The sequence below is a fragment of the Spea bombifrons genome, chromosome 5, assembly GCF_027358695.1.
Source record: "Spea bombifrons isolate aSpeBom1 chromosome 5, aSpeBom1.2.pri, whole genome shotgun sequence".
NCBI lineage: Eukaryota > Metazoa > Chordata > Amphibia > Anura > Pelobatidae > Spea > Spea bombifrons.
Window position 1 is genome coordinate 57,067,299 of NC_071091.1, and position 13,192 is coordinate 57,080,490.

At 38.5% G+C, this 13,192-nt stretch overlaps 2 protein-coding genes across 2 annotated transcripts in view; one reads left to right on the forward strand and one right to left on the reverse strand.

The window, feature by feature from the left end:
* BASP1 (brain abundant membrane attached signal protein 1) overlaps nt 1–13,192 on the reverse strand; it is a 267,975-nt gene that overhangs the window by 212,724 nt on the left and 42,059 nt on the right. The gene's annotated exons all lie outside the window — the stretch shown is intronic.
* RETREG1 (reticulophagy regulator 1) overlaps nt 1–13,192 on the forward strand; it is a 49,465-nt gene that overhangs the window by 7,408 nt on the left and 28,865 nt on the right. The window contains exons 2-3 of the mRNA XM_053466316.1: nt 421–527; nt 1,446–1,476. Of these exons, the coding sequence (XP_053322291.1) occupies nt 421–527; nt 1,446–1,476 (138 nt within the window). The remainder of the gene's footprint in view (nt 1–420; nt 528–1,445; nt 1,477–13,192) is intronic.

Below are 13,192 nucleotides of genomic sequence, written 5' to 3' on the forward strand. Positions count from 1 at the left end.
ATAATCAACTTTTGTCTTGGTTGAGCAGTCGTACTAATACATCTTCATCACCAACCAGTATCATATCTAAAGGACAGGGACATGACTTTTTCCTGACCTAACAACCTTTATAAACCTCGGAATTAATGGTGACTTGCCCTTAGTGCTTGTTTGTGTAGACAAAACATATTAAACTGTGTTAACTGATTTGACACTGCTGTTAGCAAGAACATTACATCATGTGTTACAGGTAAATTTAGAAAAGTTGGGTTTGAATATCCCCTTTATTTTGTGCCAGACCCGTAGTTATGGTCTGAAGACCATTAAGGACTATTGGTAATGGATGGGGTTGGCCTTAATAAGCTAATACAAGTTGGCAGTAATAGAAGCATCATGGCACGTGCATTGTAATGATAATACACAACTTTATTTTTATTTCAGGTTTCTCGCTCTGACTCCTTGGAGAATGTATCATTTAATATCCCTCATTTTACTTGGAGCTGTGATGGTTCAAATTATCAAGCACTTTATACTGTCTAGACGTAGCGGTAAGCATACACTTTTAAATGAATCTATCTGAATTTCTCTTCCCCAACCAACAGCATACAGTCAATAATCATTATAATATATAACTTTATATAGGACCTTATAATTAGATTAATCAGCACAATATATATTTTAATTGTCTGAATTTCTGCCTTTTCATAGTTTACGTGACATGGTGGCATTTTGTCTAATGATTTTAAGTCATAGGCTGTATCATCAATATGCAAAACGGTAAAAAAAAATATTGCTACTTTGTCTGAATATACACATACCCACAATTCCCACTGTTCTGGCCTGGAATACAACGAAACTGAGAATAGTATTAAATAATTAAGGTAAACGTCTTCTAACTGTACATTACTTTGAGAATTCATCGCAACTCTATCGCAATGTACATTAAGTGTATTTCACATTGATAATAGGTCATCACTATATTAGTCTCCTGGAAGGAATTTCACTTGCAGAAGAAATGTCACTTTTGTAGTAAATCAAATTTACAGGTAACACAAGCAGAATAGCACCAAGCTGGTGTGATGTTCTTGACCCATAAATACCAGGTAATTCAAGGTTATGGGTGTTAAGTCGGCAATCTCGGAGTTTAAGCAAAGGCTAATCCTTGATCTTCTTGCCTGCCGTCTGACTTTTCGTTTATAGCAATACATGGCTTCAATAATGTAAAGCAGGTTTTATCAGATACATCATACCAAACATATAAACTGTGAACAGGCAAGGCGAAATAAAGGTAATACAATGTAGATTTGTCATGCTTGCTTACATGTTTGTTATATAACAAAAATATGACAGTGCATGTATATATAGTGACAGTCCTTACTCATAGGGAAGCTCCTACTTGGCTATATCCATAGAAAGTTAAATTATTTAATTTAATTATGTTACAGTACATTTATGTTTACCTCTAGGTGCACAACTGTGGAGAAAGATCAGCAATAGGTAAGATCCTATTCATATTTTTGTTAAAAGGATACTCCATTCCTCTGCATTTATTTTTGTTGAAGATGCGTCCACCTAGATCCCGTAAAGTTCCCTCATGTGTGTTCTTAGAGCTTACTGCTATGTAGCATCTGAAGGGGTTGGTAGCAAAGATTTGCTTTAAAAAAAACATTCATTTTCAAGGCGTTTGTACTGTATCGTATTTAAGACTAATGTGTTAAATAAAAAATATTGGGGCCAGAACCCGACATGTGCAGTGTGTCCAAAAATGTCACCATGGAATATGAGGCTGGTATTGAATTATTTCCAGGGCTGGTTTTAAGTCCCAGTCTGGCCCGGTTTCTATGAAACTCAAGAGTGCTAGATAACTTTGGTTCAGATTTGGTGTTATGTAAAAATCACTACATTCTGACCCATCGTCTAAGGTCTAAGGGTCAGGTGTTCACATACTTTTGGTCATATAGTGTGTCTGTATAGTGGATTGTGTTTTTGATATTTTTCCTACATTTAGTGTTTGCTGAAATACTTATATCTTAGTTATTGAAACAAGGCTCATTTTCAAGATTTATATTATCCAGTAGCTTTCTAACTTCTAGATCAAACCCTTCCAATTCTCAGTGTCTTTGCATATCCACTGCATTTCAGAGAATCAATTCAAAGCAGTTACAGTGAGTTGGTGGTGGCACCTGATGCACAGGTTTTGTTTTCATAATCACAGTGATCATAATCACTCTTTATTTATACTGCGCTGTGCTCCTGAATTGGGAACAGGGCTGAAATAAGTTCAGTTGATTCCTAGTAAGCACAGATGAATGGAACTTGACTTTTTAGTGTTACAGAGAGGTTGAGCAAGAGTTTGGCAGTGTTATTAGATTAGAGCTTCTCATGTCAGATGGAGTCTGGTTGAGAAATCCGTTTACGCTCAGAGAAAATGTTACACAAACAGAAACTGCATTTCAGATCATTTCAGATTAAATTCAACCTGTCATCAAAAAGTATTGGATCTTAAAGCTCTATATATCAAGGCATACATGTTTTCAAGGAAGTAGAGCAGGGGTGTCCAAGTTTTTTCTGCAGTGGGCCACTTCATCAGAATTGTGCACTCATTTTTCACTGTGAGAAAATATGGTCTTTAATAAGATATGCAGATTAAAATAAATTAAATAACACAAAACCTTTACTTTTCCTCTCAATGATTTCTGGGCCTAGAAAGTTTTGTGACTACAAATTCAGGATAATTAAAAATGCAATAGTTCTATTTATTCTAGGGATGCACCAAAATGAAAATTCTGGACCAAAACATTCACAGTTCACTTAGCCAAAACCAAAAATGACCCCCCACCTAAATAATAATAAAAACTCACATTTTTAATAAAAGTAGGTAACACACCACAATTGGACAAAAAAAAATAGCAATATGACTTGGCATGATAGGAGTGTGATTGCTAACAGAAATCACATGCCTATCATACCCAGGCAACCAGTAAATGCTGGTACCTAGGCATGATGGGACTGGGCTTGCTGTGATTGCTGTTAGCAATCACACTCCTATCATGCCAAGTCAGCCAGTACATGCTGGCTGTAAGTGATGTGCAGACCCCATACTGCAGGCAGCATCAATACACAAGGGGGGCAGCTAGCTAGGTTTCAGCATGTACTGGCTGACTTGGCATGATAGGGGTGTGATTGCTAACAGCAATCACAGTCCCATCATGCTTAGGTTTCAGCACTTACACATCCAACCAGTAAATGCTGGAACCTAGGCATGATGGGACTGTGATTGCTGTTAGCAATCACATTCCTATCATGCCAAGTCAGCCAGTACATGCTGGTACAGGGTGGCTGTAAGTGATGTGCAGTCCCCATACTGCTGGCAGCATCAATACACAAGGGGGACAGCTAGCTAGGTTTCAGCATGTACTGGCTGACTTGGCATGATAGGGGTGTGATTGCTAACAGCAATCACAGTCCCATCATGTTTAGGTTTCAGCAGTTACACATCCAAGCAGTAAACGCTGGAACCTAGGCATGATGGAACTGTGATTGCTGTTAGCAATCACACTCCTATCATGCCAAGTCAGCCAGTACATGCTGGTACAGGGTGGCTGTGATGTGCAGACCCCATACTGCTGGCAGCATCAATACACAAGGGGGGCAGCTAGCCAGGTTTCCGCATGTGCTGGCTGACTTGGCATGATAGGAGTGTGATTGCTAACAGCAATCACAGTCCCATCATGCCTAGGTTCCAGCACTTACACATCCATGCTATCACACACACACTCATTCATTCATATACTCATTCATTCACAGATTCATTCCCTCAATCACGCATACTCAAACACCCTCCCCACCCCCTTACCTGCACTGCAGCTCCTCGATGCCGCTCACATACTCCAGCAGGGGGCGCGGCATCCCTCTGAGTTCTCACAGAGGAAGCAGGACTGGAGCAGAGTCATGTGATGTCACGTGAACTCTGCTGGGTTCCGCTTCCTCTATGTCTATGCAGTACAAAAGACCCTCCCACAGGTAAGCAGCAGGGCTCTTGTTGTAGCAGTGCTTCGCGGTGCGGCCCGTGTAAGATCGGTTGCCCTGGCTGCAGATCTTACGCCGGCCGCACCTCGAGGTCTCGCGGGCCGCATTTGCCCCGCGGGCCGCATGTTGGACGCCCCTGAAGTAGAGGCTCAACAGTGGAAGGCAAATGGGAAAACCATTTAAAAACCCCTTGTCAAGCAAAACTAAATAAACTTAAGTTAATTAAGGCTAAAAGTAGTGTCCATTATCTTGATTTCACGGTGCTATTACTGTTGGAAAAAAGAAGAGATTTTGGAATTTTTTTGCTGGAGAACTATAGATACACTGGAAGAGGAGAAAATGTACAGTGTATACAAGTATATGCCAGTGGCTGCCTCTTTAAGCACTTTTGTCAGGGGAGCATGCAGTACTGATTGGTTGTTTGGCAGTCTGTTACACACTTTGATCCTAGCACCAGCACAGAAAATGTATAAATACATACAAAATCTATAAAACTCTGTTACATATCTGCTAAAAAAAATTGGCATATAAACTGTTTTACTCGAGAGTACCAAGCCACCCTGAGGGAGAGTATGAAGAATTTTCACCTTGACTGCTTTTTCAGCTGTAGCTCTAGAAAATCCAGATATACAATTGCCATGACTAAGCACGGGTTGGGACAAATATATTCCAACCTTACTTAAAGTCTGACACTGACTTTTGGATAATGAGCATCGCAAAACTTACTGGAAAATCCTTTTAAAATCTGATGCCAAGTCAAAATGGTATCAATGCTACTGTTAAACTACAGGTCTGTATCATTGAGATTACCAATGCCGGGGATGTACTGACAACCAATTGTTGTATATTGTTGTATAATGCCAGTTAAATTGGCTCAAGGACATAAGGCAAAATGCCAGTAAAATTGGCTCAAGAACTTACATTATCTGGTTATCAGTCAATTTTTATTATTTAATTTATTTAACAGTGCATTTTACTTTGAAGGGAAGCAGACTTTTTGCTGTTAATTTAGTTTTAAAAAGCAGGTAAAGCCACTACTGAGCTCTTTTTTGTTTGAAAACAATAGTGGTAACTGTGTTGTAGTGGTAGACTTCAAATCAAAGTAGATTGTTTAATTTTATTTTGCCAGGTATTCCAAAAACCTAATTCTACTCCCATCTTTGTTTAGGTCCAAATCTTAAATATTAACCTGTGCGTTGTGGACATACCCAGAACTGTAGCTTTACTTTATGTGTTCTGGACATTGTACCCTGATATCCCCCTATCTGCACTGCATGTTTGTAAATAAATCTTATGCTTTCTAGACATCATGTCCAGATGAAATGATACTATTGAAATCAATTCAGTAGAACGTGTCTTCCGAGTAGCTTAGTTCTCAGAACTATTAGCTGTACACTATTTTTACGGTACAGCAATAACAAATTTAAAGGGGAACTCCATGTTTTTTTTGTAGAATACTAGTAATTTAAAACAGTTTTAAGATATAGTGTTATATTCTGTTTAAGCAAGGCTCCACAAAATACAATGTTTGCAACAACAATATGCTATGTGCTTAGGTCTTCTACCTTTATCTACTAGACAAACACACAGTTCTTGTTATACTGCCTTCTGGTAAATGGTAGAATGTCAGTATCATAGACCAGGAGGAGTCAGCTTATATAGCTACCTAAAATGGCAACCATCAGGGGATACAATCAATACTTGTATGGGGCCCAGACAAGCAGGTGGCCTTCCTTATCTATCACATGCCCCTATAGCATCCCTTTGCAAACTACTACTGGAAACTGAGCCCTTATGGCTTTCTATCCGTATCAGGGGTCCTTGCGAGCTTTGGTGCTCAGATGGCCCCTTTTTCCAGGGACTGAGGCACTTTCTGGACTCCGGGGCCTAGTGGCCCCATTGCAAGTATTGGTGGGGAATTGAAGGAAACATAGAGAAGAGGAGTGGGACAGGGAAGGGGCCCCTGTGTGTACTGGGCAGGAGTAGGCACCAACATTGGTTCAAGGTGGACATTTACTGAGATCTGTGGTGGACAAGTCACCGGCTGCGGGATGTGCACAGACCTCCTCCAGCTGCCGGAGAGGAGGATCCAGGTCCCCTGCATCGCTGCGGGGGATCTGGATCTTAGTCTTATAGTCAGACCTCTATTTGAGGTCTGATTAGAAGACGACCTCGAATATAAGACAATGGTTATTTTTCTGAGCACTTTGCCCTGAAAAAACCTTGTCTTATAAACGAGAGAATACGGTAATTTACATTATAACTTCTATGCTTAACATACATTCTGAGAACTACTACTAAAATGTATTGAAAACAATACAATACAACAGGGTTGAGTTGACAGATCCTCCAGTGTTGTTTTGGCCCCTCTGGTGGTGTATTGGTGAAATAACACAACTAATCAGTTGTGAATCAGTCAGCCACCTACTTGATTGGGTCCTCTGATCTGTACAATTATTATTATTATGTGTTTGCTAATTTATATATGGACCTTGGGCTGAATGTTCCAAGTTAGTAGTTTGAATATTCCATCTCTCTGTAATGTTTTCCTTTTATCGAAGCTCACACTAAAGCCAAAGCAAAGGGAGGTTTTTGGCTCTGAATTTTACAATGGCGAGAAGTGGCTTAATAAAAAAAATGATTATTGGTTAATAATAAGGAACAGAATGGGTTGTAGTTATAAGGAATTATTAGAGATGGTCTCCATGGGTGTCCTGAATGCATGAAGTAAAGGTGTTTTATTTCTTCTGTACAATTTAAGAAAAAAAGTAATCAGACAATGCATCACTGTAGAATATGGTGGCGCTTTATAAATCAATGAACTTTTGACAGCGTTGAGGAAAATACATTAAAAATATGTAAAAGCTGATATTCAATTCCGAATTGCTTTCCAATTGTTGAATTAGCTCCAGTAGATGAAACTAAATAAATGAATCAATATTGAAGCAAAAATATTACTGGATATAATATTGTAATATTAAGAAACAAATTCTGTATACATACATTTATATTTAGGTATCCACACATAACTACACATAGTAAATGATATATGTAGAAATATTCATTACTATTAAGTCAAGAAGAAGAGAGGGAAAAAAACAACACCTACGTATACATGTATCTCAATAGGCCCATATACATATATACATACACACATATATATATATCCCTACATAAGTATGCACAATATACATACCTGGGAACATCAGCGGGCGGTCCTGCTGCCGTTGGTGGGCTGTCCCGCTGACATTGGTGGGCGGTCCCGCAGACATCGGGGGCGTTCCCGCTGACGGCATTTCAAGGAAAACATGGGCGGGGAGCAGGGGGTGTCAACACCCCGCTCCCACGACCCGGAGGATTCGGGTCTTGACCCGGAGAACCAGAGGAGCAGCGCTCACCCGGGAATCTCTGGGTCAATCCCGGAGAGTTCCCAGGTATGACAATATATATATATATATATATATATATATATACACACATATAGACATTCACACACCCTGTTTTCCTTCCTCTTCTCTCCTTTTTTTTAACTACCATATTAAGTAATAAATAATTAATTTTTTTTAAAGAAGCACATTGTACTTTCATGCCCGTTAACATACCAGTAGGTGGCAGCTTTGTAAGGACAGTTTTTCCCCCTCAGTTGGCTATTTAAAGTGCATGCATTGTTACAAGCATGCTTTAACCCATTCTTCACCAAAGGAGAGAGCAAAGCACAGACACATGTACACACACAGACCTAGAAGTAAAATGTAGTAGTAAAATACAGATTTAAAGAGAACCTGTTCCCCCAAATTCATGAGGGAGATAAGTTAGTATATAAGATATTATATAAACATTGTCTAGTTTACCAGCGCACAATGCACTTTGCTCCATCTCATTCTATGAATGGAAGTGGGGCCTACAGACCTAATAATCAATATATGCTTCTCATCTGATACACAAGCAAAAATATCATCCTGAAAAGCACGTGTAACAGATTATTATAGCCCATACATTATATGCCGTGACCTTTAATGCAGTTTTAGTATTCTGTCATTTTTATGCACTTCAAGATCTGTGGTTTTCTGTCTCTGGTTGTCTGCTTTATATGTCTACAGATATGTAGTAAAACTGTTGTATACTTGTTGTAAACACGTCTGGAAAACCTTTATTGTGAAGCAGCATTGTGACAGCTTTGGAGTGTCTCCACCCTAAACAAGGACGCGTGCCAGGGTAAAAAAATACATTATCCAATCCTTTGGCTTTTAAATCACTCACTGTATTTGTGTCAATCTTCACTCACGGCCACTGTGAGTAATAATAGACTAGGGCACTGTTGGACAGTGTATGTAAAAAACCTTCTAATCACCTCTCTCCATGAGAAGGCTAGTATGGGAGTGATGGGTCAGTGCCCCCTTTGCCAGACTGATTTAAAGATTTGGGGCCACTACCTCCTTCATTTTTTGTGTTTTATAGCAGTTTTACTTATGGCTATGTAGATGTCTACAGTAAGAAGGATGTCAGGCTGTATATCCATTCATATTTATGTACCTATGCCTCCTTAGATCTGACTCTAGAAGGGTTATGGCTAGTGCTTTACCTGCTTGGAGGTCACTGAGATGTTCAATTACGTGGTGTATATTATGTGACACCATAAATTATTGGTCAATGGTGTTGAAAAAACTCAGTGACTTGCCTGAGTATCCTGTGATGCTATCACTTGAAAATTGATCTGTTGCTTTAACGTTGAGCATAAATATGTTGTCACAGTCCTAAGAACTCTGTGACTTTCTTATATAGCAGTTGGTGTTATTATCTCTTGGAACTGTTATCTGGAGTATTTTTTTTATTAATAGCACACTGCTAATAAGGTTGTTGACGTCATTAATGATAACCATTCAGTTCAATGCACCTTTTTGAAACTTGAAATGTTCACATTTTAGTTTCTGAAGCCTATGGCTCATTTGGGACTATTTAGCAGCCCACCAGCTCAAAGTACCCCCACAAAGTATATATTTTTGAAGAGAAGACAGTTCAGGGTATTTCACCAGGAGCGTATGGATACTTGTCATACAACCATTTTGTTACCAATCCCTAGCAAAAGGGGTGGTAACATTAATTTAATTGTGTTTTCACCAAGCTTTCCATGCTTTTTAAGATGGTTTGCACAGATTACACGTAACTGTAGAGAAATTCACCAAAATGTATTCAGCTGCATCTCCAGATTTCTGAAATGTCCCAGAAATGTCTGTAAATCTATGTGTGCACTATGGCATATCTGGGGGTATAAGGCATATCTGGGGAGGAGGGAGTGACATATCTGGGGGTATAAGGTATACTGGGGTATAAGGCATATCAGGGGGCACAGTGGCATATCAGGGGGTATAAAGGCATATAGGGTATATAAGGCATATGTGGGGAGGGCGGAGTGGCATATCTGGGGGTATGTGGCATATCTGGGAGGTAGTGTGGCAAGCCTGGGCTCAGATGTGCATATCTGGGGGGGGGCAGGTTGTAAATTAAAACAAAGAAATGCATATTTTAAATAAATGAAAAATTTACATTTCTTTTTTAATCCGATTAATCGAAAAAAATGATCGTCCAACTAATCGATTATGAAAATAATCGTTAGTTGCAGCCCTACATTCATGAATCCATAATAAGCCTCTGGGTTCCAATGAACCATTCTAAGGGTCATACTGACCAAATGAAGATTGTTTTGGACAGTAGAGAACCTTCAAAGATATACCTGTCCTTCCACAATCAAAGAGCATACAACACGTCTCATAGAACTGCAGGACTCAGCTGAGGTCAGTGTACATGACTTCCCTTTCAGACAGTGCAAACATTGGATTCAAGGCAAAGTAACAATATGAAAACCGCTGTTAACATGAACATGAATGTGTGTGCCAAAAAGCTCCTAGATGCTCCTGAAGACTTCTGGAACAATGTCCTATGGGCAGATGAGTCTCTTCTATGTTTGTTGCTATAGTATTATTATGTCTGGCAATAATTAAATATGGCATTATAAACATCATAACAGCTGTCTAGCCTGATTATGTAAGTGTCATAGTTTGGTGGTGCTTTGCTGCCCATGCAGCTCTCTTCAGGGCTACTCAATATCATGGAAGAAAACATGAGTTACTGCCAAAGGTGTATCCAGCTTTTTAGCGTAAGGGGTAGATGACATTTTCCAGCATTTATATAGCATTTGGAGCTATATAAATTTATTTATACATAAATGACAAAAGCATCAACATTAGGTGATGTTTCTTCATTCAGGTTCTCTTTTGTCTAATATTAGATGTTGGTTAAAGATCTGATAACCTTCAGTACAATATGTACAATGTGCAACAATGTATACAAACATAATTGAGACAAATACATTTTCAAAGAACCGTATGTTTAACGTGCCACAGTGTGGATATTGCTGTTGTATAAGCTTAGTAACTACTTGTGTTAAAATGTTGACAGCCAACGCGAGGACTGTCACATTGCAGAGGTCAGTTATTTACACTGGGTTACAGCTGGAATGCATAGTATTCTCTCCTGTGGCTCAGACACTTACGGCTGAGGCAATGATAGCCTTAGGCCAAATCTTAAATAGGATCAAATAAACATCAGCAGTTACAGAGCATACGTGCATTCGTTATTTGTCTGCGGATGTTTATAAACATATGTCTGTAAATGTTAGCATATCTTGCCAAATCTTTTTGGCATTGGTATTAAAAGTTGGTTACTTACTTGGTTAGTGCCAGAAGCCGTTCATGTACTCCTCTCTGTCTATAGTACAGACACGTGTGGATGTATGTGTTTACAGAGACTAAGCATTAGAGTGGGTACCTCTGGGTAGCTGGGGATCTAATTATATACTAAAGACTTCAATACAAATATTTTCACTTGTTAAAAAAACAAACATTATGTAACATTATGGTACTTTTTGCCACATTTCAAAAGGTCTCCCACAATTGACCTCCTGTGGTGAGTCCATGGCACAGCCCTATGTATCACACGTTTTGGAGTGAATCAAACTTTGAATCAAATCAGGACAAATATTTTCAAATCAAACCCCCAATAGAATCAGTAAATTATTTATATATATATATATATATATATATATATATATATATATATATAAAATAATCAAACATAATTCCTTTTTACTTTACTTCTAAAAAACCTTAGCACTCACAAGCTCCTGGTACCTCTTCCAAACTACCTTCTCCTAAACACTTTAACCCTATTTCTTACTTACCATCACCTCACTATGTCCACTCTTAAGTTCATAGTTTCTGTGGCTTCTTCATGGCACGCGGGGCAAAGGTTAGGACATACAATGAGTGGGAAGCATGATGTGCTCCTGCAATACTATTAGCATGGCTGGATGTTTTCTTTCAACTTATTCAAATGTGAATCAAATATGAATGTTCATAAAACTTTGCAGATCCCTACCCAATCAATTTTAAACCTATGACCAACTACTTAACCTGCTTATAGGTTAATGAGAGTTATGGGTGTGTGGTACATTATGCCATTTGTGAGCTAGCCCCTACACCAATAAATATCATCAAGGTCCATTCAAGCCTATATAAAGACATCTCCACAGTCACTGCAACAAATACATAACAGAACATAAGTATGTAGTATGACCAAGTATATAAAGACGCTCTCTCTAAAGGCAGCATACTTGTTTGCATTGCAATAAACATTTCTACTTTGGAGTGCTGGGTACTTTGGAGAATGAACCAAGATATTAATGAATTTTGATCTTTGGATTTGTGACACTGGTGAAAAATGCCTTATCACTTCTCATTTTCTTGTCTATGTCATTAATGACATTCATTTCACACATGCAGTAATTTCTGTGCCTAGCTGAACAAAGGGTTACCTGGAGCTCTCTCTATCTTCTGGGGGTGGCTTTACAAGGGGGCAGAGCCAGTTGTATGTGTAGACAGAATAAACATAAGTATGCATGGGGCAAGGTGGACATATGTATTGAGTATTGAGTAGGAGGGAATGTGGGTAGAGAATGGGCATGGCTAAACACCACCTGGGAAAAGGGAGAAGTGACCCCGAGATTCCAGGTCAAACACAAAGAATTCCCAGGTATGATCACAACCAGCTTGAGAACTTGCACCCACCTTTTGATGGCAAAGAATGTTGTGTGCTCAAACACAGCTTTACACAAAGCCAAGTACTTGCCTCAAAAGGTTGAAGACCTTTTACACAGAAAGGCTACATTTTTGCATTGTTGCTTTCACCCTTTTTACTATGAAGTTTCACACTTAGTATCATATAAAGCTGATTGCTTAAAATGATCCAGGTCACTTCATTGTCAGCTATCACTGTGGTTTGTGTACATGGTGCGTGTCATCTCTGATGCCCATACATGTTGAGTCAGGTTTTGTGTTCTTTAAGAATCAGTGCAAATGCACGTTTTATCACAGTTCAGAGTCTTAACATATTATGTATTTATTAGTATAAATAAGTATAAACTATTAGAATAAATATTTGCGGACATTAATGTTATGACCAAAAAACAACATGTACTTAGTAACATAATGATTATATGATAAGTACACTTACATGTCATCTTGACACCTTTTCCTTGATCTTAGTTGGTTTTGTAGAAGCAGCACAGTTCTAATAATTTTGCTGCAGAATTATATCTATTTATGTTTACTCCACCTGGCTAGAATAATTGCATAACAATGTATTTCTTTAATTTCCTTAATCCTTGAAAAAAAAACAGCAGCCACGGTACTTGTTTCTGTTGAATAGGACTAAACAAATCTAATTTAGGTAAATACACAGTACTTCCTTCCTAACAATAAGGCCACTGTTTCAGTCCCGTGATGTAAGCTGGCTCTGCAGGTGCATGTTTGCTATGGCTTAGGAAATGTGATATTATTTGTTCAACAATCTTTAATTACGGAAACATTTAGGTACATGAAATATAACAAACTGGTTTTTCAAAAGGGAAGACTTTGCTTATGGAACATTTTAATATCTCTTTTTTAACATACAAAGTATTTATTTATTACTTTGTTACTCTATTATGCACAACATATTTTTGGCAGTATAGCAATTGGATTAAACTTTTTGTTTATGCTCAGTATAAAACACTTCCTTGTACCTAGCAGAGTATTTTTATGTGAGCCACTCTGCAGTGATGCAGAGACCATCCCTTTCCTGTAATATG